At 38.8% G+C, this 25,925-nt stretch overlaps 1 protein-coding gene and 1 long non-coding RNA gene across 4 annotated transcripts in view; one reads left to right on the plus strand and one right to left on the minus strand.

The window, feature by feature from the left end:
- The first annotated feature begins 770 nt into the window (after positions 1 to 770).
- On the plus strand, positions 771 to 11,963 carry SLITRK3 (SLIT and NTRK like family member 3). 2 transcript variants are annotated; one of them, XM_043473830.1, is made up of 2 exons: positions 771 to 1,027; positions 6,645 to 11,963. In XM_043473830.1, the coding sequence occupies exon 2, from the start codon at positions 6,663 to 6,665 to the stop codon at positions 9,600 to 9,602; it is 2,940 nt and encodes a 979-aa protein (XP_043329765.1). In that variant the 5' UTR covers positions 771 to 1,027; positions 6,645 to 6,662; the 3' UTR covers positions 9,603 to 11,963. The 2 variants fall into 2 exon arrangements, with proteins under 2 accessions (XP_043329765.1, XP_043329764.1); XM_043473829.1 differs by lacking the exon at positions 771 to 1,027 and adding an exon at positions 1,456 to 2,016.
- The window catches only part of LOC122444971, a 29,510-nt gene continuing 5,992 nt past the window's right edge, over positions 2,408 to 25,925 (minus strand). The window contains exons 2-5 of one of the 2 annotated variants that reach the window (XR_006270398.1): positions 9,528 to 9,598; positions 4,268 to 4,313; positions 2,856 to 2,927; positions 2,408 to 2,715 (exon numbers count right to left, since the gene is read on the minus strand). This is a non-coding gene — a long non-coding RNA (uncharacterized LOC122444971). Of the gene's footprint in view, positions 2,716 to 2,855; positions 2,928 to 4,267; positions 4,314 to 9,527; positions 9,607 to 25,925 lie in introns of those variants that run through there. The other variant, XR_006270397.1, reaches the window with a different exon arrangement.

A 25,925-nucleotide genomic window follows, 5' to 3' on the forward strand; every position in this document is an offset into this window, starting at 1 on the left:
ATCTACAATTGTAATAGCTGCATAACTTCCCTTGTCTTGGACAATTTATTGCTTTCACTTCAGGAAGGAACGGTAAGAGATACAGAGATGATTCTCCAGACTCTGTCCTATTCCGTTTGGCAGCTAGTGGAAGACTGCCCTCTCTACCAACACAAGTCTCTGATGAACAGGATCTATTAAGAACTGCGTTGGTTTACACTGCAGATTGAATGGAGCATTAAGTGACTGCGTTAGTATGACTGCAGTGAGGGCAATGGTCGCCTTCAGTGGGTATATAATGTTGCAATAATACTTTCACATAGGTGCAACAATTGTTCAAGTGTCCTTAATTTGTCACTATCCAGCATATATCCGTTAAATTCCCCCACCTTCCTCCACTCTACAGTCTTATTTTCTTCCTTCTTAACAGGTGTAAACAGATGAGAAAATACATGTACTCTCAAACTGTCACTTATGTATAATGAAGGTGGAGGTCTACTGCAAATAACTTGAAAACTGCTTCTAGGAGGCATTTAGCGATACCGCCCACCGAGACAGGTCAGATGCGCTTAATTTGATCACCCCCACCCCCTCAGGCCTGGGCTGTAATTTTCCAAACAACCATCTCTCATTTGCAAATAAAAGTTAAAATCAATCCAGAAATACAGAATGCTAACTTCTTGTTAGTCAAATTTACAGGGTTTTTCTTTGTAGAGCTGCCAGATTGTGACCGATCAAAAGAGGAGAGAGAGAGAGAATATGAATATCACTTGCTCCTTGCTCCCTAAGCAGGGATTTGCCTGCGATGCGCGGCGAGAGGACTGCGGCGGCTGATTTACACAGTTGGAGCGGAGGAGGGGCCGGGGGTGCTGGGGGGACAAGCTGGCGGAGGCTCTGGTGATGGGCTGATCTGGGGGCTCCAGAGCGCCGCTCCCTCCGTGAGCGATTTGGGGGCGGCTGATGGATTTGCATTCGGGTTCCAGCCTGGCGTTCGGTATATTGTCTCCTAACACCCGACCTGGTGCTCCCAGTTTGGGTGCAGACGTTGGTAAGTAACGTGTAATCCGATTTTAGTTATTTCCTAGGCCATTAAAGTGGCACTTTTAAAGCAGGTCAGTCTTAAATGAGGCTGCCGCCGAGAGCGTCTCCTTGGCCTGAAGCATTCCGCGATCCCCTTCCCTGCCCCCCACCCTCTCCCGCTCCAGAAGTGAGGGCGCTTGAATGGTGAGCTGTCAGGGGGCTCACTCTCTGCCAACCGGATCGCTTCACCTTGGTGCTTTACCCGAGATCCCCCAAATTCAAGTCGAATTTGGAGCGTACAGCCATACTGTTGTATTTGTATCCCGTCTCTCTTTTTCTCCCCTCCTCCCCCCGCCCCCACCTTCGCTGTCTGGCCAATGCTGGGATCTGGGATCTGGGCACCCCCTTCCAGCCTGCTTCCCACTCCACCCCATCCTCTTCTTCGCTCATCTACACAGTACCCACCCCCACTTCCACCTACCCAAAGGGTCAAGAGCAAAGACACCCGGAGAAGGCAAGGTCTAATCCCAGCTCTCTTTAGGGAAGGAGGCCTCGGAAAGGGATTGCGCTTTGAGTGACAACCTTTCAGGAAGCGAGAGAGAAAAACCCGAAGACCGAGCCAGGGTTCTCGGGGACCGTGGAGCTCACAGCTGAATCGAGATCACCGAAATCTGAAATCAAAGAGCCCAGTCCTGGGACACTCACGCTGCCTGCCTGCCATCGAGGGTATATAGAGCTGTGGTCCTGAGTGTCTGTCACCGGCATTGCCGCGCTAGGTGAGCGCCCGGCTCTCCCATTGGTATGCAGCGACCATTTCCCTGCGAGTCTCAAAGGTGGAAACACTTGAAAGGATTACAAGCGTGATTTGGTGGCCTTTCTGAAAGTTGGTGGCCTGAGGAGGAGAAACTGCAGGCTACGGCATGATGGATATAATTCTGCCTCCCAGAGAGTTTGCAGCTCTCGCTGGGAAGCCCCTTGGAGTAAACCTCGGAGATCGAGAGCGCTCTGCACTGATAGGTACTCGCCGCCATCCTTTCTTACTTTGCCTAATTGAAACCAGTGTTCTCGCGTGTAAGGATGTTCTTTGTAGAGCATATAGTTTGGCCGCCGTGGCTTCTTCTGTACGCTCACAGGTGCCAGAGGGTTGTACCTTTGAACCGGATCATTTAGCTGTAAGGACGATGATAGAAAGAGTGTTACTGGAGACTAAAATACCCTCGGACCCCTTTTCTTGGGGGTGTAAATCGTAAGTAACTCCAACAAATAGGCCAGGTGGCAGAGCGAAGAGCCCCTCCCCCAGCGGATCGCTCGTGTTGTAAAGGATAGAAGGAAAATGGCTTGAGCTTTTTAATCATTTTCTATTTCTAAACAGACCCATTGTGCGTTTCGCCTGGCGACAGATTAGAAAAGGACCTCAGGAAGGATCAGGGCTTTTCAGAAAATGAATGATGCAGCATTTTAATTATTTGTTCTAGGGAAGATCATTTTGCTTCCATATTGGAATATTTAATCTTAGATATGGAGAGATTAGTGGGCTCGGAGATCCAGCAAAGGGGAGGGGGAGGTGGGAGGGGGCACTGTGGGGAGAAAGGGCTTCTTGTCCTCCCTGTGGACAAACAAATGATGCTGGGCGCTCACAGCAGGAAGCGGTCGAAATCCGGGCTCCAGGGCCCTTCATCTCCTAACTTTTGGAGCTCTTGCTATCGCTTAGATACCCTGCACCGAGATAAAGGAAAGGAAAATGGTGAAATGTCCTTTAAGACATGTCCCAAATCAAGAACTTGGAGCGGGATGGGGGTGGAGGGGGGAGGATGTAGTTCAAGAACAGAGAATGATTACAGAGGAGAGCCATTTACTGTCACTGGGAGCGCAGGGAAGCCTCCCGGTTAACCATCGATTCCATCGCATCTTGGGTTCCGATAAGATTCCTGAAATAGTCACCATCTCTGCACGTTGGGTACAGGAAGGTGGTGTTGGGGGCTGGTGGGGGGGGGGGGCAGCTGGTGAAAGAGATGGGACTGCTCTGTTCTGAGCTCAGCTTCTTGGCTGAGACCGATATAGATAGGGTGGGTCTGGAATGTTAAGGTTGGGGAACGTTAAGAGAATCCGGCCCTCCTGCTTACTTAGTCTCTAACAGCCACTGTGGAGTGGCAGACACAGGTGCGGTCACTTCTAATGCAAAATATGCAAATATCCTATGACTGATTTTTAAGTAACGGTTTTGTTGTTAGATTATTTATATGTATTTATAATGGTAATGACATATACATCTGGTCTCGTAAAAAAGTGCTTTAAGTAAAGCTCACCTCTACGGGCTAGCTAACTTTGAGCCCTTGGGCAAGTCCAGCTCTTTAGCGATCATAAAGCCTTTCCCTTCCCCGTGAGATGGTGACAGGATTCGTGTGTGTTGCGGGGGCGGGGGCGACATCCCCGAGGCACAGTTGTCGCTAACTAGACTCCTTTGCTGCACACTTGCCTCTCTCCAGTTTCCCTACTAAGGTGCATTTTCGCCCCAGCAGGTAGGACTGTAAAACCATCAGCTGAGGCTTTAAAAACTCTTAGAGAATCCTGTGAGCTCTGATCTGGCGGCTCCTCTTCACTGAAACGTCTTCCCTCAATCAACCCCACCCCCAGGACTCTCTACCATCCTCTTCCCGAAAATACCACGGAGAAATATGAGGGGGTTGGGGGCGGGGGGGAGAGGCGGGGCAAAGAAACGAAAGGGAAAAAAAAAAGAAAAGAATCTAAACCCTGAAATGCTGCCCCCTATCCCCGCGAGGTCTTTCCTGGTGGAAGAAGTGAAATGTGTCATTGTTACCCAAGTGGTCTGCGTATCCTTCCAGAGCACTGGCTTGTCTCTGGTTTATAAAAGGTGGAAACAGCCAGAACTGTTGAATCCAGGGGAAATCGAAGGCTCCGAACTGCCGCACAACAAAAGGATTCTTGGTGCAAAGAAATCGAAGCAAAATGCAGGAGAAACTCGGTCCAAGTCTCTCAGGCTGCCTGAGCTCTCACTCAGGACACCCAAGCAGAATCAGCTAGATTCAGCCCTTCTGCTTTGGAGACCTGAATTTCCCTTTATCCCCGTCTTTGGCAGTAAGTGTGTGGGTTGTGAAAAGGATGATTCCAAAGGACAGCCTTACTTTTCAAACTGTCTACACTAGAGAGCGGAGATTTGGGAACTAGAGGAGCAAACTAGTCAGGCAATGGTTTCCTCCAGAGTTAAATTAGGAAATCAAAATTTTAAAAAAAGCTAACAACCCCTTACCCCGTCCCGACCAAAGGCATGTTTCCTCTTGGTTGATCTCTTCTTTCTTTAAAAAAAAAAAAAAAAAATTGACAGTTTGTCATCTTGACCCCTCCACTTCTTTTCTCTTCCCTTAAACACACACACACACACACACACACACACACACACACAACTGTATAGTCACGGCTTCCTAGTGCTCGCGCCCGACCCCATCCATGGTAAGCGCGTTCCCCTTCTCGGGGCTCATTTTCATGACGTGGACAACCGGATCCAGGGTTACAGCACATTAAAAAAAAAAAAAAGAAGAAGAAGCCAGCGCAAGAGAAGTCCGCGATTCTGCACGGTGACTGAGCCTGCCCTCCTCCCTGCCTCCCTCCCGCCCTTCCTCCAAGTGCCCAATGATGTGCTGCCGGTACCCAGGGAGAGCGGCGGCGGCGGCGGCGGCGAAGCTGGAAGGCTGCAGCAGCCCCCGCTCTCTCCGAGTGTGCCAAGCGGCAGTTCTGCATTCTAAAGAAACCCATTGAAAGGCCCCTTGCATTCCCAGCACGTCTCAAGCTTGCTGCCTTTTATTTTTTTTCTGTGGTCTCTTCCCCCTACCCCCCAACTATCCCCCTTTGCTTCAGCTTCAGCTAAAGGAAGGAAGGGGGAGGGAAAGAGAGAATCCTTAAACTCAAGCTGCTGCTGCTTCTTTTTTTCTCCCCCCCCCCCACCCCCGACGATCAATGCTTTAAAAAAAAAAAAAAAAATCCTGCAAAATAGGTAAGTCAAAGCCATCTGGAGCTTTTCTTGTCTAAATCTCAGGGACCTCAAAAACAAGGAAAAACAGGAAAAAAAAAAAAAAAGAATGGCGAAAATGAAAGAACTTAAGTAGGTTTTAATATTTTAAAAGGGATATAAAGAAGACTAACTGATACTGCAGCGTAGCCTCATCTGCCTTCTTTTTTCATTTAATTGTTTCCAAAAATTGAGTACTGCATGCCTGAGGCAAATTTCTCTTTGCTTTCTTAAGGGTTCTCCTTTCCCTACAGCTGTGTACATCATATGCAAGCTGAATGTGGAGATTTATTCTTTTCACTATCCCTATAAGTTATATCGTTGTGTTTTAAGTTAGAAGGTTGACAAAATATTTCCTTAATGGATGCATCTGTGTGGAAAAAAAATACATACTAAGAACTCTGGTTTATTTTTATTGATCAAAAACAATTCAATTTTGATTGATATTTCAGTGACTTAGAAGGGCAATCTAATATAACTGCATTATAATTTATTTATATACACATTTTCATATATGGATATTAGGCTCCAAGAGAGCCATGGAGAAAAGCTCCATATTATTAGAATAGTGCACTGTATTTGTTTCTTCTCATTGGAAAAGAGCAATATCTTTCTGAAATGTATTTCATGTGATAAGTCATTTATCAGCATGTAAGAATCCAGGTTTCCACTATTTCTTGCCTTTACCCAAACCTCCTCTACAAACCACCTGCCATTCCATCTTTTTGCAGGATTCCTCAGTTGATCCTGAAGGAACAGATATACATTCCAAACTAAGCTCTGCAAGTGTTTTAATACTGACACTCCCAGGCTCAGCACCCTTTAGATGTGACTATCTTTAGCTCTGACAACTGCATGGGCTTTTTCTTTAGAAAGGCTAATCACGCCTAAAGGATTGAAACAGCCAAATGATACACATATGTAGAAATCATTTAATTAAAGGAGATGTTAATAATCTGTGCTTGGGCAAAAGGGTTTGGGGTACAGTGAGTTACTGGGCATGCACTAAAATTAAGCATATTGTGCTCACTTCTTAAGAGAAATCTTGGGTTTTCCTGAGATACCAATCATCTTACACAGCTTAACATCTGATGTTGGTCCAAGGGCTCATAATCTATCATACTCTTTAATCTAATAACTTTGGGGCATGCCATGTCTTTTTATGAACAGAAACCCATAGTTTAAAGAACATCTTCTTCCATCAGAGTTTCAATCAGATCCATAATAGGCACCTCTGACAGCAATGTGAGTTTTAACAGGCAAACAAGTGTAATGGCCAAATAATTGTCATTTTTACTGAATCTGCCTATCCCTAAGAGGAATCACTGTATGCCAGTTTCCTTGCTTGCTACAAGAGACAACAAAGGCTGCTCTTGATTTAATGATACGCCCTTCACCAAGTATGGCTTGATTCAGGAAAATGTCATCGCATGGCACAATACTTCAGTCTCCTAATTTTAAGATATAGGACATATTAAGCATGTTGATAGGTCATTTTGAGTGTCAATTCAACGATTACTAAAGTTGTTATATCACTCTTAAAAAGCTCCACATATAGGAGTCAATTAGAGTAGTGTATATGATGAAAAGCTAAAAATCTGCATCTTTATTTCTGTTGCAGTTTTGTAATCAACCGCGAATGATGAAACCTTCTATAGCCAAGATGCTTCACAGAGGGAGGATGTTGTGGATAATTCTTCTAAGCACAATTGCTTTAGGATGGACTACCCCGATTCCCCTGATAGAGGACTCAGAGGAAATAGATGAGCCCTGTTTTGATCCATGCTACTGTGAAGTTAAAGAAAGCCTCTTTCATATACATTGTGACAGCAAAGGATTTACAAATATTAGTCAGATTACTGAGTTCTGGTCAAGACCTTTTAAATTGTATCTGCAGAGAAATTCAATGAGGAAATTGTACACCAACAGTTTTCTTCATTTGAATAATGCTGTGTCCATTAACCTTGGGAACAATGCATTGCAGGACATTCAAACAGGAGCCTTCAACGGTCTTAAGATTTTAAAGAGACTATATCTTCACGAGAACAAATTAGATGTCTTCAGAAATGACACCTTCCTTGGCTTGGAAAGTCTGGAATATCTTCAGGCAGACTACAATGTCATTAAACGTATTGAGAGTGGGGCATTTCGGAATCTAAGTAAATTGAGAGTTCTGATTTTAAATGATAATCTCATTCCCATGCTTCCGACAAATTTATTTAAGGCTGTCTCCTTAACCCACTTGGACCTGCGTGGAAACAGGTTGAAAGTTCTTTTTTACCGAGGAATGCTAGACCACATTGGCAGAAGCCTGATGGAGCTCCAGCTGGAAGAAAATCCCTGGAACTGTACATGTGAAATCGTGCAACTGAAGAGTTGGCTGGAACGCATTCCTTACACTGCCCTGGTGGGAGATATCACTTGCGAGACTCCTTTCCATTTTCATGGAAAGGACCTGCGAGAAATCAGGAAAACAGAACTCTGCCCCTTGTTGTCTGACTCTGAGGTGGAGGCTAGTTTGGGCATTCCCCACCTGTCATCAAACAAGGAGAATGCATGGCCAACTAAGCCTTCCTCGATGCTGTCCTCTGTCCATTTTACTGCTTCTTCTGTTGAATACAAGTCCTCAAATAAACAGCCCAAACCCACCAAACAGCCTCGAACACCAAGGCCACCGTCCACATCTCAAGCTTTATACCCTGGTCCAAACCAACCTCCTATTGCTCCTTATCAGACCAGACCACCCATTCCCATTATATGCCCTACTGGGTGTACCTGTAATTTGCATATCAATGACCTTGGTTTGACTGTCAACTGCAAAGAGCGAGGATTTAATAACATTTCTGAACTTCTTCCAAGGCCTCTGAATGCCAAGAAATTGTACCTGAGTAGCAATCTGATTCAGAAAATATACCGTTCTGATTTTTGGAATTTCTCTTCCTTGGATCTCTTACATCTGGGGAACAATCGTATTTCTTATGTCCAGGATGGGGCCTTCATCAACCTGCCTAACCTAAAGAGCCTCTTTCTCAACGGCAACGATATCGAGAAGCTGACTCCAGGAATGTTCCGAGGTCTACAGAGTCTGCACTACTTGTACTTTGAGTTCAACGTCATCCGGGAAATCCAGCCTGCAGCCTTCAGCCTCATGCCCAACTTGAAGCTGCTATTCCTCAACAATAACTTGCTGAGGACCCTGCCAACAGATGCCTTTGCAGGCACATCCCTGGCTCGGCTCAACTTGAGAAAGAACTACTTCCTCTATCTTCCAGTGGCTGGTGTCCTAGAACACTTGAATGCCATTGTCCAGATAGACCTCAATGAGAATCCTTGGGACTGTACCTGTGACCTGGTTCCCTTCAAACAGTGGATCGAAACCATCAGCTCAGTCAGTGTGGTGGGTGATGTCCTATGCAGGAGCCCCGAGAACCTCACCCACCGAGACGTGCGCACTATTGAACTGGAAGTTCTCTGCCCAGAGATGCTGCACATGGCACCAGCTGGAGCATCCCCAGCTCAGCCCGGAGATGCTCAGCTTGCTGGGGGGCCGACGAGTGCATCACCTTATGAGTTCTCTCCCCCTGGGGGTCCTGTGCCACTCTCTGTGTTGATTCTCAGCCTGCTGGTTCTGTTTTTTTCAGCAGTCTTTGTTGCTGCAGGCCTCTTTGCCTATGTCCTCCGACGACGCCGGAAGAAGCTGCCCTTTAGAAGCAAGAGGCAGGAAGGCGTGGACCTCACTGGCATCCAGATGCAATGCCACCGACTTTTTGAGGATGGTGGAGGTGGTGGAGGTGGAAATGCAGGTGGGGGCCGACCAACTCTTTCCTCTCCAGAGAAGGCCCCTCCTGTGGGTCACGTATACGAGTACATTCCTCATCCCGTTACTCAGATGTGCAACAACCCCATCTACAAGCCTCGCGAGGAGGAGGAGGTGGCTGTTTCATCCGGGCCAGAGGCAGGGGGTGCAGAACGTGGGGCTCCTGCAACACAACCCCCGGGAATGGGGGAGGTTCTCCTAGGAAGTGAGCAGTTTGCTGAGACACCCAAGGAGAACCACAGCAACTACCGGACCTTGCTAGAAAAAGAAAAGGAGTGGGCGCTGGCAGTGTCCAGCTCCCAGCTCAATACCATAGTGACCATGAATCATCATCATCCTCACCCTCACCACGCAGCAGTCGGTGGGGTTTCCGGGGTCGTTGCGGGAACTGGGGGAGACTTGGTTGGGTTCCGCCACCACGAGAATGGCGGGGTGGTGCTGTTTCCTCCCGGGGGAGGTTGTGGCGGCGGCAGTATGCTGCTAGACCGAGAGAGGCCACAGCCAGCCCCCTGTACGGTGGGGTTCGCGGACTGCCTCTACGGCACAGTGCCCAAGTTAAAGGAACTGCATGTCCATCCCCCTGGCATGCAGTACCCAGACTTACAGCAGGACGCCAGGCTCAAGGAAACCCTTCTCTTCTCGGCTGGAAAGGGCTTCACAGACCACCAAACGCAAAAAAGTGATTACCTCGAGTTAAGGGCCAAACTTCAAACCAAGCCGGATTACCTCGAAGTCCTGGAGAAGACAACATATAGGTTCTAACAGAAAAAGAAAAAATACATTAGTGCTTTTTTTTTTTTTTTCAAAAGAAAAGAAAAATAAAAGAAACATATCCCTCGCTCCCGTTACACTTGTCCCAATAACTCCATCCTCACAAACTTCCCTGCCCTGAACAGAACTGAAACCGCATGATAACTAGAAAATACAGATGTATGCTCTCCCCACTCAGATGTGATTTGGAGGAAGGGCCATACACAGATCATTAATCAATGAAGTGCCTTCGCAGACTTTTGCCAGCAAATGTTATCATTATTTTTTTATACTGAAACTTGAGACTTTGACTGTGCCATGTATAAGGTATATTGGGGATCATTGTATTGATCCTAATTAAGTAAAATTCAATGTGTCTTTTTATTTTCAGTAAATTTTTTTTTCAGTTGTAGTTTTGTTTTGACAGGAAGGGGGGAAAACAGATTGACATTTGTGGTTTTCGTTCCTCTTCCCATCATGGCACAGATTCTGTACATGTATTAACAATGCAGTTTGCTGCATGCCTGGAAACTGCAAGACGGGGAGGGAGGGGGCGGGCTTTGCTGGAATGTTCTCACCCACTCGTTTTTCTCTCACACACATACCCACGTGCATATCACAAATCCTTGCACATAGTTAGGTCCCTAAACCTGCAGTTTCTTCCTTCTGGTGTAGGTACACACATGCACACATACACACACATACCCATCATCCATTCAACCCAATCTAATTAGTTCGGGTTTGATCCTTTCCTAAACTCTCCATAGTTTCACCTTCCTTTCTCCCCTAGTGTACAGTTCAAAACATCTCTCCTACCACCCTGGAAAAGTCATCTTCTAGGCTGGAGCCTACTGAAGTGGAGGCCTGGTGGTTTAACAGCTGGAGGCACTCACCTAGGGATGAGCACCTTCTTTCTGACACTTCATCCTGATGCCAAGATTTTTTGGAGAACATCTGCACTTTCTTATATATATATATAATATAAAAAACATAAAGAGCAACTGGGTATATATCACTAACAGCTTTGTAGGAAGCACTTTTAATGTTTTCTCTCTCACACACAAAGATTCAAAAGAAATGTGCATATATTTATTCTGTAATTTCAGTGATTATAAATTGTAAAGGTAATGTTTAATCATTGTATAGTGATTATGCGTCTGGTATAGCTTTCCTAATAAAAAGTTTTTGAAAAACATAATACATTATATATAGAGGATACAAAGCTTGAACTTTAAACTCCAGCTATGCCATGCCTTTCGTGCTCCCATTTTTAAAAAAATCTTTCTTTTACTTCTTATACAGAAAGCTAGTTTATTAACAAGTTGATGCACTGTGATGTTAATAAATCTTGTAACTCACCACACCCATTCCACACACTAGGATACAAATGGGACATAAAAAATGTGATTTATCAATATATAGTTCACTTCTTTCTCTCGAATTATGAATTTCAAACTTAGTACTCCAATGATGTATTATTTTTCCTAGGCAGGATGAAATTGGGAGAGACTGTAAATATGTGTTAAGAAGTACAGGATTAATTAGAAGACAGTGATCAAGAATCCATGAATCGTGTGATAGTTAAAAACTTAAAGGAAAAGTGAATTTGCTATACTTTTTAAAAATATGCACTAAAATTACTTACACACACACACACACACACACACCCCAGCCAATCAAAATATAAGGCCTGGGAGCCAATTTGACTGTCAGCATTCTCTTATCTCTGAAAGCTGTCATTGTTATATTTTAGCCCTTGCTTTTATCAACCACTTACTGCAACCGACCCCAAATATGCTTGAACTAAGACAGGATGCTGAATGAGTTTATCTTTCTGTATGACACTAAAATGATGTTGCAAAATTAATTTGACAATAATTTGAGTTATGATCCATTTACATGTGAGCGAAACCAAAGAAAATTGTATTTTTAAGGTGCCAGTATCTTGTTTGTGAAGGAAACTAAACTAATACAAAGAAACCAGAGCTTTGAGACAGGCATTTATCTCATCAGGCCAGTAGAGGACAGCAGAGCTCCAGAGATTCATAGACCCTGCAACTGCAGAGCTGGGCAGTGAGGCCCGCGTTCTCTGCTAGTGTTTCCTCCAGTTGCCCTTAGTAGAAATTATCATTATGCTCTGAATGTAATTCACTGCAGGCCCTGATGCCTTACATCACATTTTTTTTTTCCATAAAAAAGAAGACTAGTGGCTTCTAAAGCTCCATAACTGATACAAAACTAAGGCATTGTACTTTAAAAAGCCCCATGAATGTCTAGAATAACATATTTGTATATTTCTTGATTAATTATATATGAGTAGTATCATAGATATGCATAAAATAAAAAACACAAGTATATCAATGTAAAATGCAACTTTTCAGGACTACCTTGTATTTGGTACATTATACCTAAAACTTTCTTCCTCCATTATTTGAAGTATATTTTGGAATTAGTTCAGATGATGCAAAGCCCATGGGCATAATTCACTATTTCTCTATATACAATATTGAAATACAGTTCTTCTTATGCAAGAGGAGCAGGTCCACTGTTACATAGCTGTCATTCTTTGTTTCTTCTTTTTTTTTCACTTTCTCAGAAGTTACCTTTTTTAAAGTTATTTCACCTTCCTTGTTCTTTCTAATCATCTCTTCATCCTTTACCTGAAGTTTTCTTTTTTTTTTTTTTTAAGGCACAGAAAGTTAGTATTAACCTTTAAGTGGCTTACTATCAGACTTATGAAGTCCCTCTAGACTAGGTATTTATCATGTCCGCATTCCTCCTAATCAAATGTTTTGATAATTAGCAGAAAGCATGTGCATAATAAAACTCAGAGTGCAAAGCAAGATACTTCTAATATTATCATCATTTCCTTAACAACTATGCATACAATCATAACATGACATGTTATACAAATCAGACTATAGTACAATCCCTAATAATACCAGATCTTTTAACATTTGAAAAGTGTCCATAAACCATATCAAATTATAACTTGATAATTATGATGTTTATATTTATTAAATACAGAAAGTAAGACTGTCTTGTCTTAAATATAGGTATAAATTTTTTCCTTGAATTAAGAATAAATTTATTTAATGAAAATAAATTTATATGAGAATGAAATTTTGTATCAAAGGAGATAATATTTTGCTTCCATGGAGTTTTCTATCCTCTTGGCAAAGCCACTTATTTTAGCTGTGCATTAAAAATAGTTAAGTTAGCTTCAATTTATGATAACAGATACATTTTCTTCAAGCACCATGGGTATTAACATAGGTCCCATGATTAGGATTTGTTCTATGCTTTTGCTGCAGTAATGATTTTGCTGCAGTAAAATGATTATTTTTTTTAAAAGACAGATTATTAATTCACTTCATAGTAATGGTCAGTTAGACTGAAGCAGTCCCAGATCTGACTAATACCTGCTTATATTCTTTGTTGTTTTAGTACAAATTAGAATAACAATATTTGACAGTAATAACATGTATTGTTTTGTCCCTTTAACTATGACATGGTGAGTAGAAAATACTTGAAAGTGAAATGTTAGTTTGACTCACTACTAGTTTTAACACATTATTTTTCTATACAGTATTATTATGTGAATACTTTTAGGTTTTTACTTAAAAAGTATTATTTCATCTAATTGCAAAATACTAAAAAATGTAAGGATAATGACCACCATATATTAAATAAAAGTTTAGAAAGAGAGATCACAAGGAAAAAGTTTACTGAGTTTGAAAAGTTTTTTTTTTCCCTTATCTAGGAATCCTAGTTTTAAATTCTTGCTATCTACAAAGAATATTTGTGTTTAGAATTATGAAAATTGATAATGCAATCACAGAACATAACTTTTCTTTGACCATTGTAACACATTATTTTGACCCACTTAGTATACATTCATTGCTCATACAGTCCTAACCTTTTGTAATTATGCTGTCTAAGCCAATAGATGTATTTTTTTGTAAAATGGCTATGACAAAGGAATCATTAACAAGATGCTCCACAAAACGTAAGACATATGACTGTAATGAGTTAAGATAATAGAGAGGAAATGACTATAAGAAGATTTCATCTTAAGTGACTTGAGCAGTTGAATTTGAGCTTAAACATTTTCTTTTCTTTTTTTCCTTTTTGCCGCACCATGCGGCATGAGGAACTTCCCTGACCAGGGATGGAACCTGTGCCCCCTGCAGTCGAAGTGTAGAGTCTTAACCACTGGATCTCCAGGGAAGTCTGAGCTTAGGCATTTCTAACATGTTTAGCTCAAAAGTTTCAGCTGTGAAAATTCAGGTAAACAGAACATAAATAACTATCAAAAATTTTACTATGTAAGTATTCTGCGTAACAAATATACTATATGCCTTTTTAAATAGGAGCAATAACACATGTGTAATTGGGCAATCATGTGTGTGTGTATATAAATATAGTACTATTATATATGTATATACATTGTATATACATGTATATAGTTTATATATGCTGGATTATACATACATGTAAATTATGGATATTTTTCTTTCATGTATAATAATTTCAGTTTTATGCATTTACTTTCCTTGCTTCTGTTTAGCTACCGTCCAAGTAAAGCTGGATGAAATTATGAGTCTTCACTTTGGGAATATTCACATGTAAAAAGTAACTCTGTAATTAGTATCTTTGAATTTAAAAGTCTTTTATCTTCCAATTTGTTTCATTTTATTATTTAAGTCATAGGGGACAAATCTCAGTCAAACTGTGATTCAAGTCAAGTCCTCACAGAAAAGAAACTAATCTCTTATAAATATGCAACACAAGTCAAATGAAAAGCAAGTGTTTTTTTCATTTTTTTATTTCCAAAATAAATTTTACAGGTAAAAACAATTTCAGCAGCTTTATTAATTTGATAAGATCTTTGTAATTTATTTAGATACATAGAAAAAAATGAAATCTTAAAGGTAAATATAAGTAAAGGACTTAAGACATTCAGCATCCTATTTTACTTTTTTAAATAACATCCTTGATATATAATATATAATACTAGTAATAATAATCAGACGTAATCATTTCTAGCATGATTTTACAAAATATAAATTGAAGGCAAAGATTTTCAATCAAGAAGGAAGGTATACACCAGGTCTGCTAGTTGTGAAGAGGTAATGGTTTGACTATACTCTTTAATTCTGATAATATTTGCTCCTGAAAATAATATACATATTTTTGAGAATACATATTGTTTCTTCTGTATTGCATAGATATAGATGGTTTTTCGTATGATTTTAAAATTTTAATAGAAACTGATACTTGTGATGAACTTCAAAGATATATAGCCAGGAAGACTTTATCATAAATTTATGGGTGACCCAAACCCTCCAATACCTTCAAACATTAAAACATAGACGAACACTAGTAAAAAGAAGGCTTTCTTCATTAACACCCAGTATAAAAAGGCCCAGCACACATAATTAAATATTGCTTTAGTGTATTAATTCATCCATGTGTTTATGAGTATAGTGAACTGATAGAATTTACAGTGTATTCAATTGTATCAAAAAAAGTTTCATCAAAAAGAATGTGCTAATAACCAGTTAAAAACAAACCTGAGTACTTCATTTTAATTCAATTGTAATAATTAGCAGACCATTCTCCTGAAGAGGAATTAGCAGACCATTCTCGTGAAGAGGAAAAGTACCACATTACCGATACCATATTATATCTGAATTCAGGGTTTTTGTGCTTTTGACCTACTGTACTAGGAACTTTTGGGGTTTAGAGTTTATTTTCATGATGAAAGACTACATAATGATTTTTGGTAGAATTTAAAACAAGAGCATTACTTGTCTAACCTGGGGTGGCAAAGTTAGCTCTGAAAAAGGATGCTGAAACAAGGTTGTCATCTGATTATGTGAAGGAATGAAAAGTTCTCTTCTTGCTCCTGATCTTATTCCTTTCACTATTCCTGACAGCTCTGCTTCTACTTCTGTTTCTGACTCACTAACAAGATATTCTTGTAACTAAGGGCACCATCACTAAGCTCAGATCAGGTGCTAAGGAAAAACGAGGGAATGATGAGAAACCCCTCACCCAATGGCAGTGTTCAATTCACTTATCTGGCACCTGAAGCTGAGAAAATAATTCAACATATCTCACTTCACTGTGAAATCATTTATAAGTCCAGTGAAAAAAGTCAGAACCTAAAATAATAAACTTAGAACCACTTCTGAAGATCAAGAGAGAACCACCAAATGCTTTAAAAATGTGGACCTTACCTTTAAAATCTCAAAGCCCTGCTTTTCCTACTCTAAAATGCCCTCTGTCTTTGCCATGGCATTCAAAATATTGGTTTAATCAAACATAATAATGTAAAATACCTGTATTACAACCCATTCTTCCTACTGGAATCCACACATTTTCAGCAGATTTCCCTTATTTGCAATTTAAACTTTCCATTTAGCTGTTATATTGTTCATTTGAATTCTAAAGGTTTTTTTTCCCTGAAGAATTATGGCAATTTATCTTAAAATGTCTCTTTTTTTGCCTTTCATAACTAGCTTTATAATAAAACAAGTCTTTCAATATGTAAACTATTAACCATATACTGTAATTTGCAGGAAAAAAAAACAAAACAAAACTAAAATGTACCTAAATTGGGCATGTTATATGCACTGAATTGAATTGGGATTTTTTTTTTTACTTGCTTATGCTCTTCTTCACAAAATTTGTATTCAAAAGTGAAATCTAGTCCTTTATTTCTAATTAATGGTTTATTAGATGCTTTATATTTCCAGCAGGTAATAAGAGGAAGGTGGGCAAAGAAAATATTAATGGGTAAAAATAATCTGTCTGTGGAATAATTTAGGTCCATGACCTCTCCTTTTTCCTTTAGTAAAACTTCCTCAACAAGAAGGACAATGGAAAGAGAAGAGAAAAAAATAAAAAATGTTTTCTCTTTTTGAAGACCATTTGATAATGTCTTAGCAGAGAAAGTCTGAACTAGATTTTCATAATAATTTTTTGATGTTCTACCTTTGGAGGAGTTAAACCCCAAAGTTGGTTCACTGTATCTTCCAATGTGATTCTAAGCCATTTCAATTTCCATTATTTGACATAGTCATTGGACATGAAATCAACCCTTAACAATAATTAAACCAATCATAATTAAAAGTAAGTATTTTGTGTGTATATATCACTCTCAGTCTCCCAATTTATCCCTCCCCTCCTTACACCATAATTTTGTTTTCTAAATCTGTAACTCAATTTCTGTTTTGTAGATAAGTTCATTTGTACCCTTTGTTAAGATTCCATGTATAAGTGATATTGTAGATATGTCTTTCTGTGTCTGACTTAAGCTCACTCAGTAGGACAATCTCTAGGTTGATACATGTTGCTGCAAGTGGCATTACTTTGCTCTTTTTTATGGCTGAGTAATATTTCAATGAATATATGCACCACATTTTCTTTATCCATTCATCTGTTGATGGACATTAAGGTTGCTTCCATGCCCTCACTATTGTCAATAGTGCTGTCATGAACATTGGGGTGCATGTATCTTTCCAAATTATAATTTTCTCTGGATATATACTCAGGAGTGGGATTGCTGGATCATATGAGAGTTCTATTTTCAGTTGTGTAAGGAATCTCCAGACTGGTCTCCATAATGGCTGTACCAATTTACATTCCCAACAGCATGGTAGGAGAGTTCCTTTTCTCCACACCCTTTCCAGAATTTATTGTTTGTAAATTTTTTGATGATGGCCATTCTGACTGCTGTGAGGTGATACTACATTGTAGTCTTAATTTGTATTTCTCTAATAATTAGTGATGTTGAGCTTGTGTTCATGTGCTTTTTTTTAAACATCTGTATGTCTTTGGAGAAATATTAGATCTTCTGCCCATTTATTTATTGCTTTTTTTTTTTTTGATACTAAGCTACATGAGCTGTTTGTATATTTCAGAGATTAATCCCTTGTGGGTTGCTTCATTTGCAAATATTTCCTTCCATTTTGATAAATGTTTTCTCTTGTTTATGGTTTTCTTTGCTGTGCAAAAATGTTTAAGATTAATTAGGTCCTGTTTATTATGTTCTATTTATTTATTTTACTCTAGGAGGTGGATCAAAAAAGATACTGCTGCAATTTATGTCAAAGAGTGTTCTGCATGTTTTTTCCTTGTGGCTCTAGCAGTAAAGAACCTGTCTGCCAATGCAGTAGACGTTAGAGACATGGGTTCCATCCCTGTGTTGGAAAGATCCCCTGAAGGAAGGCATGGCAACCCACTCCAGTATTCTTGCCTGGAGAATCCCATTGACAGAGTAGCCTGGAGAGCTACAGTCCAGGGAGTCGCAAAGAGTCAGTTCAGTTCAGTTCAGTTCAGTCGCTCAGTCGTGTCCGACTCTTTGCGACCCCATAAATCGCAGAGTCAAACATGACTGAAAACGACTTAGCAGGCACAAGAGTTTCATAGTATACAAACTTCCATTTAGGTCTCCAATCCATTTTGAATTTATTTTTGTGTATGATGTCAGGGAGCACAAAAAGTATATTTTAATGCAAAAGAAATTATAAGGATAAATGGAGGTAATGATGCAAACTAAGACAATTCGCTTAATTCATGTTATAGACGTGTAAAATGAAGTTCTCTCTTTTAATTAGTGTTTTTTCCAAATAATACTTAAATCATTACAACACAGTAATTGGGGGCTGTGTTAGCATAATTTTTTCCTTTACCCCATATCAGAGTTTATTTAAGGAACATAACCCAATTATGAATACTTTTAAAAAATAATTATTTATTAAAAATTTACTGTGATTTGTCATGTAATATATCCTAGATCTATGACTATTCCAGAACCAAATATATGTAATTTTAAATAGTTTTCATTGTTGTTCTTGTTCAGTCAGTCATGTCTGAATCTTTGTGACCCCATTACCACATGCGAGGCTTCCCTGTCCTTCACTATCTCCAAGAGCTTTCTCAAGCTCATGTCCAATGAGTCGGTGATGCCAACCAACCATCTCATCCTTTGTTGTCCCCTTCTCCTCCTGCCTTCAATCTCTCCCAGCACCAGGATCTTTTCTAATGAGTTGGCTCTTTGCATCAGTTGGCTGAAGTATTGGAGCTTCAGCTTTAGCATCAGTCCTTCCAATGAATATTCAGGATTGATTTCCTTTAGAATTGACTGGTTTGATCTCCTTGCAGTCCAATGGACCCTCAAGAGTATTCTCCAGCACCACAGTTAAAGCATCAATTCTTTGGCACTCAGCCTTCTTTATGGTCCACATCTCACCTCCATACATGACTACTGGAAATACCATAGCTTTGATTATATGGTACTTTGTTGGCAAACTATCTGCTTTTTACTATACTGTCTACATTTATCATAGCTTTTCTTCCAAGGAGCAAGTGTCTTTTAATTTCATGGCTGCAGTCACCACCTGCAGTGATTTTGGAGCCCAAGAAAATAAAATCTCTCACTGTTTCCATTGTTTCCCCATCTATTTGCCATGAAGTGATTGGACCAGATGCCAGGATCTTCAGTTTTTTGAATGCTGAGTTTTAAGCCAGCTTTTTTACTCTGCTCTTTCCTTTCATCAAGGAGCTCTTTAGTTCATCTTCGCTTTGTGCTATAAGGGTGGTATCATCTGCATATATGAGGTTATCGATATTTCTCCCAGCATTCTTGATTCCAGTCTGTGCTTCATCCAGTCCACCATTTCGCATGATGTATTCTGCATATAAGTTAAATAGGCAGGGGGGCAATATACAGCCTTGATGTACTCCTTTCTTAATTTGGAACCAGTCTGTTGTTCCATGTCCAGTTCTAACTGTTGCTTCTTGACCTGCATACAGATTTCTCAAGAGGCAGGTAAGGTGGTCTAGTATTCCCATCTCTTGAAGAATTTTCCAGTTTGTTGTGATCCACACAGTCAAAGACTTTGGCATAGTCAATAAACCAGAAGTAGATGTTTTTCTGGAACTCTCTTGCTTTTTGTATGATCCAACGGATGTTGGCAATTTGATTCTTGACCTGCATACAAGTTTTTCAAGAGGCAGGTAAGGTGGTCTCTTTAAGGAATTTTCCACAGTTTGTTGTGATCCACACAAAGGCTTTAGCATAATCAATGAAGCAGAAATAGATGTTTTTCTGGAATTCTCTTGCTTTTTCTATGATTCAACAGATGTTGGCAATTTGTCATGCAATATATCCTTGATTTATGATTATTCCTGTTTAAATATGTAATTTAAACAGTTTTCATTAGCTATAATATTGTTCTTCTCTATCGGTATTTTTAACTTAAACTTTATCAAATGATACTGAAATTACTCCTTAATCTGGATCATAAACTCTTCTCTCTTTATAAATGTAGATAACTGATATCTGAGTACTGCTTTAATAACTTTAAAATACATATATTTTGTACATATAAATATATACACACATATATGGATTTTATTTACTAACAACTTTATCAAATAAACATACATAATGCATCACTGCACAGATGAAATTTTAAGAAGATTTAAATTAAAGGTTAAAAATAGGGTAAAATATACTGTAGAATGCTGAATAATACATAAAGTCTGGTTACTAATGTTTTATTTGTTAAACAAACCAGGCTTAAGTTTGACAATAAATCACTTCTCTTCTTGTTAATTTAAACATGGCCACCCCACTTTGAGATGATAAATGCACTACTTCTACCCCATTTCAAAATTAAATTAGCATTTCTATAAATCACTTGTCTAAAGAAGGGATATCAATTTTGGGAAATTTCTCTGCAAACTACTCTCTGCCTATGCTAACTGCAACATGCAGAGTTCCAATCTTATTTCCACTACAAAAGGCATCACAAAAAGGTAATAAACAAATATATATTGCACACAGAAAACCAAACGAGAGAGAAGACAGGGTGTAGTCAGTGGAAAAAGCTCCTAAGGTAGTTCTGACATACTCACTCATCAACCTGAACTTAGAGATCTACTGTTCTCAGCAAGCATCTTTAGTTGCATCCAAGTAAATCCTTTATCTTTCAGTGTTTGTAATTTGCTAATTTCCATGTTTGTACAAATCACAGTGGTTATCCTTTTATTTTCTGAAAATACACATCTCTCATGAACACCTAAATTTACTTTCAAACTTCCATCATCCAGCAGACCTTTACTGATACAACAAAATGTTGATATTCTCTCAAATACTCATGTATGCAATTTATGCTATGCTGATTTAGATAAAATATGTTGGAATATTTTACCCTAAGTGTCCTTCAGTCACTTTGCCTGTCTATACCAAGAATTATTGACTTATCCATTATATTATAAGCAATTGAGAATACAGACTCTCTTTAAGTCTTCTGTAGCTCTTGTCTAGGACCATATTTTGCATAGCTATGGAAAATGCATTCTGATCAAACTTCTGAGCTTTATGGATCCTATCTTGTTTGTAGAATAGCTACAATACTATCATTTCCCCCCATTATTTTGAATACACAGCCTTCATGACAACAGACAGTATGTAAATATTTGTTGACTAAATACATGAACAAAGTTTTAAAATATGTAAGGCCTATGAATTCTTGCAAAAGTTTACAGCCTTTTGGTATGTAACCCAGGGCAAAGATGAGAAGAGATAGAGGGGGATGGAGTGGGGAAGAGGTGGCAAGAACTATGACTGTATGGGAAATTAGTAACTTCTTGTACTTTTCTTGCGTTTTTGTACTAGTAATATACACACTGACCTAAAGGAAATAAGGCTGAAGAAACTGAGTAATGTGAGCTTGTCTCTGGGGAGAAAATAGTGAAAAGAAAGACAGGAAAGATGGGAGGGAGGAAGGAAGGAAAAGAGGGACAGAGGGAAAGAGAGAGGATCTACAAAACTTAGTTTTATCTTCCTCAACAGCACCCAAAGCAAAGGAATTTCCCTAGTAGTGCACAGATGTGCATTAGTGAAGCTTGTGCTCAGTTGTTTAAATGTTTATAAATAAGAGCAATAATTTAATAGGCTTTGTTGATGTCTTCACTGTTATCATTGCTTAGCTGATAGTTTTAACATTTTACTGAAAATTCTATTGAAATATTAATCCAGCCAAGAGTGGTAAATAAAGTAGGGCATACATATACAAATTTTATGCACAACTTTCCTTTAAAGAGATGTGCAATTTAATTTTTTTATTTCTTCTATACCATCCAAATATATCACTACAAGATTTCACACTTAGTGACAGATGATGACTATCTCTACTCATATATTTCAGTCTCTGATCCTGTTGTGGATAATGGTGAGGTAAATTTAGCTGATGAGTGAAGAAGTGCATGGCTCATCATATGAATAATATATAAAATATATTTCTATCTTATAAGATTCAAATATTAATGCATAGCTAACCACGTTTTCACTTAGGTAATGTCAGACTTTAAAAAAAGAACAAAAGTCGTTTACATTCTTACTAACATTTGAATCTTTTTTGTTATTTTTTTTTAACTTTTTATTTTGTATTGGGGTATATAGCTGATTAACAAACAATGTTGTGATAGTTTCAAGTGAACAAAGAAAGGACTCAGTCATACATATGCATGTATTCATTCTCCCACAAAATCCCCTGCCATCCAGGTTGTGACATAACATTGAGCAGAGTTCCATGTTCTATATAGCACTTTTGGTTGTCCATTTTTAAGTATAGCATGTGCACATATTCATCCCAAACTTCCTAGCTATCCCTTCCCCATGTCCTTTCCCCCAGCAACCAAAACTCTTTCTCTTAAGTCTGTAAGTCTGTTTTGTAACTAAGTTAATTTGTATTATTTCTTTTCAGATTCCACAATTAAGAGATGTCATACAATATTTTCCCTTCTCTGTCTGACTTACTTCACTAAGGATGACACTCTCTAGGTTCATCCATGTTGCTGCAAATGGCATTATTTCATTCTTTTTAATGGCTGAGTCATATTCCATTGCGTATATATACCACTTCTTTTTTTATCCATTCCTCTGTCAATGGACCTCTGTCAATGGACATTTAGGTTGCTTCCATGTCTTGGCTATTGTAAACAGTGCTGTGAGGATATTGGGGCACATGTATCCTTTCAGATCATGTTCTTCTCTGAATATATGCAGGGTCATATGATAGCTCTATTTTTATTTTTTTAAGGAACCTCCATACTGGTCTCCACAGTGGCTGTAGCAGTTTACAATTTACCTTCCCATCAACAATGTAGAGAGTTTTCCTTCTCACCACACCCTCTCCAGCATTTACTCTTTGGGGATTTTTTGATGATAGCCAGTCTGGCTGGTGTGAGGTGATACCTCATTGTAGTTTTGATGTGCATTTCTCTAATAATCAGTGATGCTGAACATTTTTTCATGTACCTATTGGTCATCTGTATGTCTTCTTTGGAGGAGTGTCTACTTTAAGTCTTCTGCCCATTTGTTGAGTGGGTTGTTTTTTTGATGTTGCTAAGCATCTTTGAAGACTAATCTCTAATCAATCACATCATTAGCAAGTATTTTCTCACAACCTGTGGATTGCTTTTCTGTTTTGTTATTGTTTCCTCTGTTAAGCAAAAGCTTTTGATTTATTTAGGTTCCATTTCTTTAATTTTGGTTTTATTTCCATTATTCTGGGAAGCACATCAAAATAAATATTGCTGTGATTTCCTAGGAATTTTACAGTGTCTGGGTCACAGTTAGGTCTTTAATCCATTTTGAGCTTATTTTTTGTGTATCAAGTTAAAGAATGATCTAATTTCATTTTTTTCACATGTAGCTGTCCAGTTTTCCCAGCACCATTTGTTAAAGAGACTGTATTTCTGATATTATGCAGTCTTGCCTCTTTTGTCATAACCATATGTGCATGGGCTTATTTCTGGATTTTCTATCCTGTTCCATTGATCTATATTTCCACTTTTGTGCCAGTACCATACTATTTTGATGACTGCAGCTTTGTAGTATAGTCTGGAGTCAGGGAGCCTGATTCCTCCAGCTCTGTTTTCCTTTCTCAAGACTGCTTTGGCTATTTGAGGTCTTTTGTGTCTCTACAAATTTTAAGAATTTTTTGTTCCACTTCTGTGAAAAATGTCATTGGTAATTTCATAGGGATTGCACTGAATCTGTAGATTGCCTTAGGTAGTATAGTCATTTGACAATACTGATTATTCCAATCCACAAACATGATATATCTTTCCATCTGTTTTTGTCTTCTTTGCTTTCCTTCACAGGCTTCTTACAGTTTTCTGAGTACAGGACTTTTGTTTCCTTAAGTAGGTTTATTCCTAGGTATTTTATTGTTTTTGATGCAATGGCAGGTGGAATTGTTTCTTGAATTTATCTTTCTGATCTTTCATTGTACTAATGTTTGCTTTGAAATGCTACTATGATCACATTCTATTCTCTCCTACCAAAGGAAACAATAAGGCAATCAACGAAAATTTAGCTGATGGTAAAATTAGACCAAAAGTAAACATGTAAGGCAAATACAATGACATACTTTTAAAATAATTTGCAGGTATTTATTTATTTTCAGCTTATGTAAATTCAGAGTTCTTTTTTGGCTATAAGGAAGCTTGCTACTGTGGTGCTACACTTTAGCTGTCTTGAATGTTGACTTTGCACTAAAACTGCATATCCCTGTTGGCATTTTATGGGGTTCTTGAAATATACAGTGTTTGAATTCTAATTCTATTAGAAAAAAATGATCCTAAATTGTACATTTGCATCTTTTAATACATCTAGAGTATAATTCATTCAAATATCTTAGAAGTTATTGTGTGAAAGAATTGCAGAACTTCAAATGGCTGTCAAACCAAATAAATGATATATAGTACACTGTGTTTTAGAAGATGTAACATAAGGATATCTTGCTTATTAAATAGAATCAGGGATGTAGAGATAATGAATCACTCAAATGTAAAGTAAGCTTATATAAAATTAAAATATAAAAATATGATATTAAGGACTATTTAATATATTGGGATTTTAAAGTAAAACCTTCAAATATATAGCTATATGTACCTATATTCAACATGCTTTTATTACTATTTCCATTAATAAAAATGCTACAAACATATGTAAAAAAGTTAACATACAACTTACAAAAGCTATGAACATGAGACACGGATTGAGATTCGTATCTTGACCCAGTGTAAAAGTCAGTAAGCATATCAACTTGAATTTTTCTGAATAACTAGCTTACGTAAAAACATGATATTGTATAGAGGGCAGATATGGTAATAATTAATAACGCACAGGGAAAACTTTCCCATGCCTTGCAAATGCTCATAAACAATATATTTCACTGGAGCTTTACAGCATGCTAAAATCTAAGAAACACAAAAGGCCTTTTGCATCTCCTAATAAAATGCATTTTTTGATTGCTTATAGTTATGAAATTGCAACATGATCAGATTTGTTTTAAAGAGCTGAGGATCTCCAACTATCACTGTGGTATGTAGATTCTGCTCTGAGTCATTATTATTTTTGTAATATTGTGGATTATGCTCTTATCTTAAAAGATGAAAATGTCAAAACAAATGAAAAATATAAAAACACAAATCCCAACAACTAAAAATCTTTGTTAAATGAGTACTATAGGCATTAAGATTTCCTCTGTTTTCTGCAATTAACAACTGAAGTGACAACTAGAAGCAAAGACTACTGTAGTTTGTAATCTTATCCTTTTGTCCAAGTTTCTTCACTAAAATTACCATGGTTCAAGAGAAAGTTAGTCTAATGAGGATCCCACAGATAACCAGAGATGATAGGTCTCAGGGTTAAATATCTTCCACCCCATGAAAACCGAACCTGGAATATTAGGGCTCTTTGTTATTGTTGTCCTGTCACTCAGCTGTGTCCAACTCTTTGCAGCCCCATGGACTGCAGCATGCCAGGCCTCCCTGTCCCTCACAACCTCCTGAAGTTTGCCCAAGTTCATGTCCATTGCATCAGTGGTGCCGTCCAGTCACCTCAAGCTCTGACGTTCTCTTTTCCTTCTGCCCTTGATCTTTCCCAGATCAGGGACTTTTCCAATGAGTCAGCTGTTCACATCAGATAACCCAAATACTGTAGTTTCACCTTTAGCATCAGTTCTTCCGTGGAGTATTCAGGGTTTATTTCCCTCAAGATTGACTAGTTTGATCTCCTTGCTGTCCAAGGGACTCTCAGGAGTCTTCTCCAGCACCACAGTTTGAAGACATCAATTTTTTTGGGCTCTGCCTTCTTTATGGTCCACCTCTTATGACCATATGTGACCACTGGGACGACCATAGCCTTAACTATACGGACCTTTGTTGGCAGAGTAATTTCCCTGTTTTTCAACACACTGTCTAGACTTGTCACAGCTTTCCTCTGTCTTCTGCTATTGACAACTG

This window comes from Cervus canadensis, chromosome 7, assembly GCF_019320065.1.
Source record: "Cervus canadensis isolate Bull #8, Minnesota chromosome 7, ASM1932006v1, whole genome shotgun sequence".
NCBI classification, from domain to species: domain Eukaryota; kingdom Metazoa; phylum Chordata; class Mammalia; order Artiodactyla; family Cervidae; genus Cervus; species Cervus canadensis.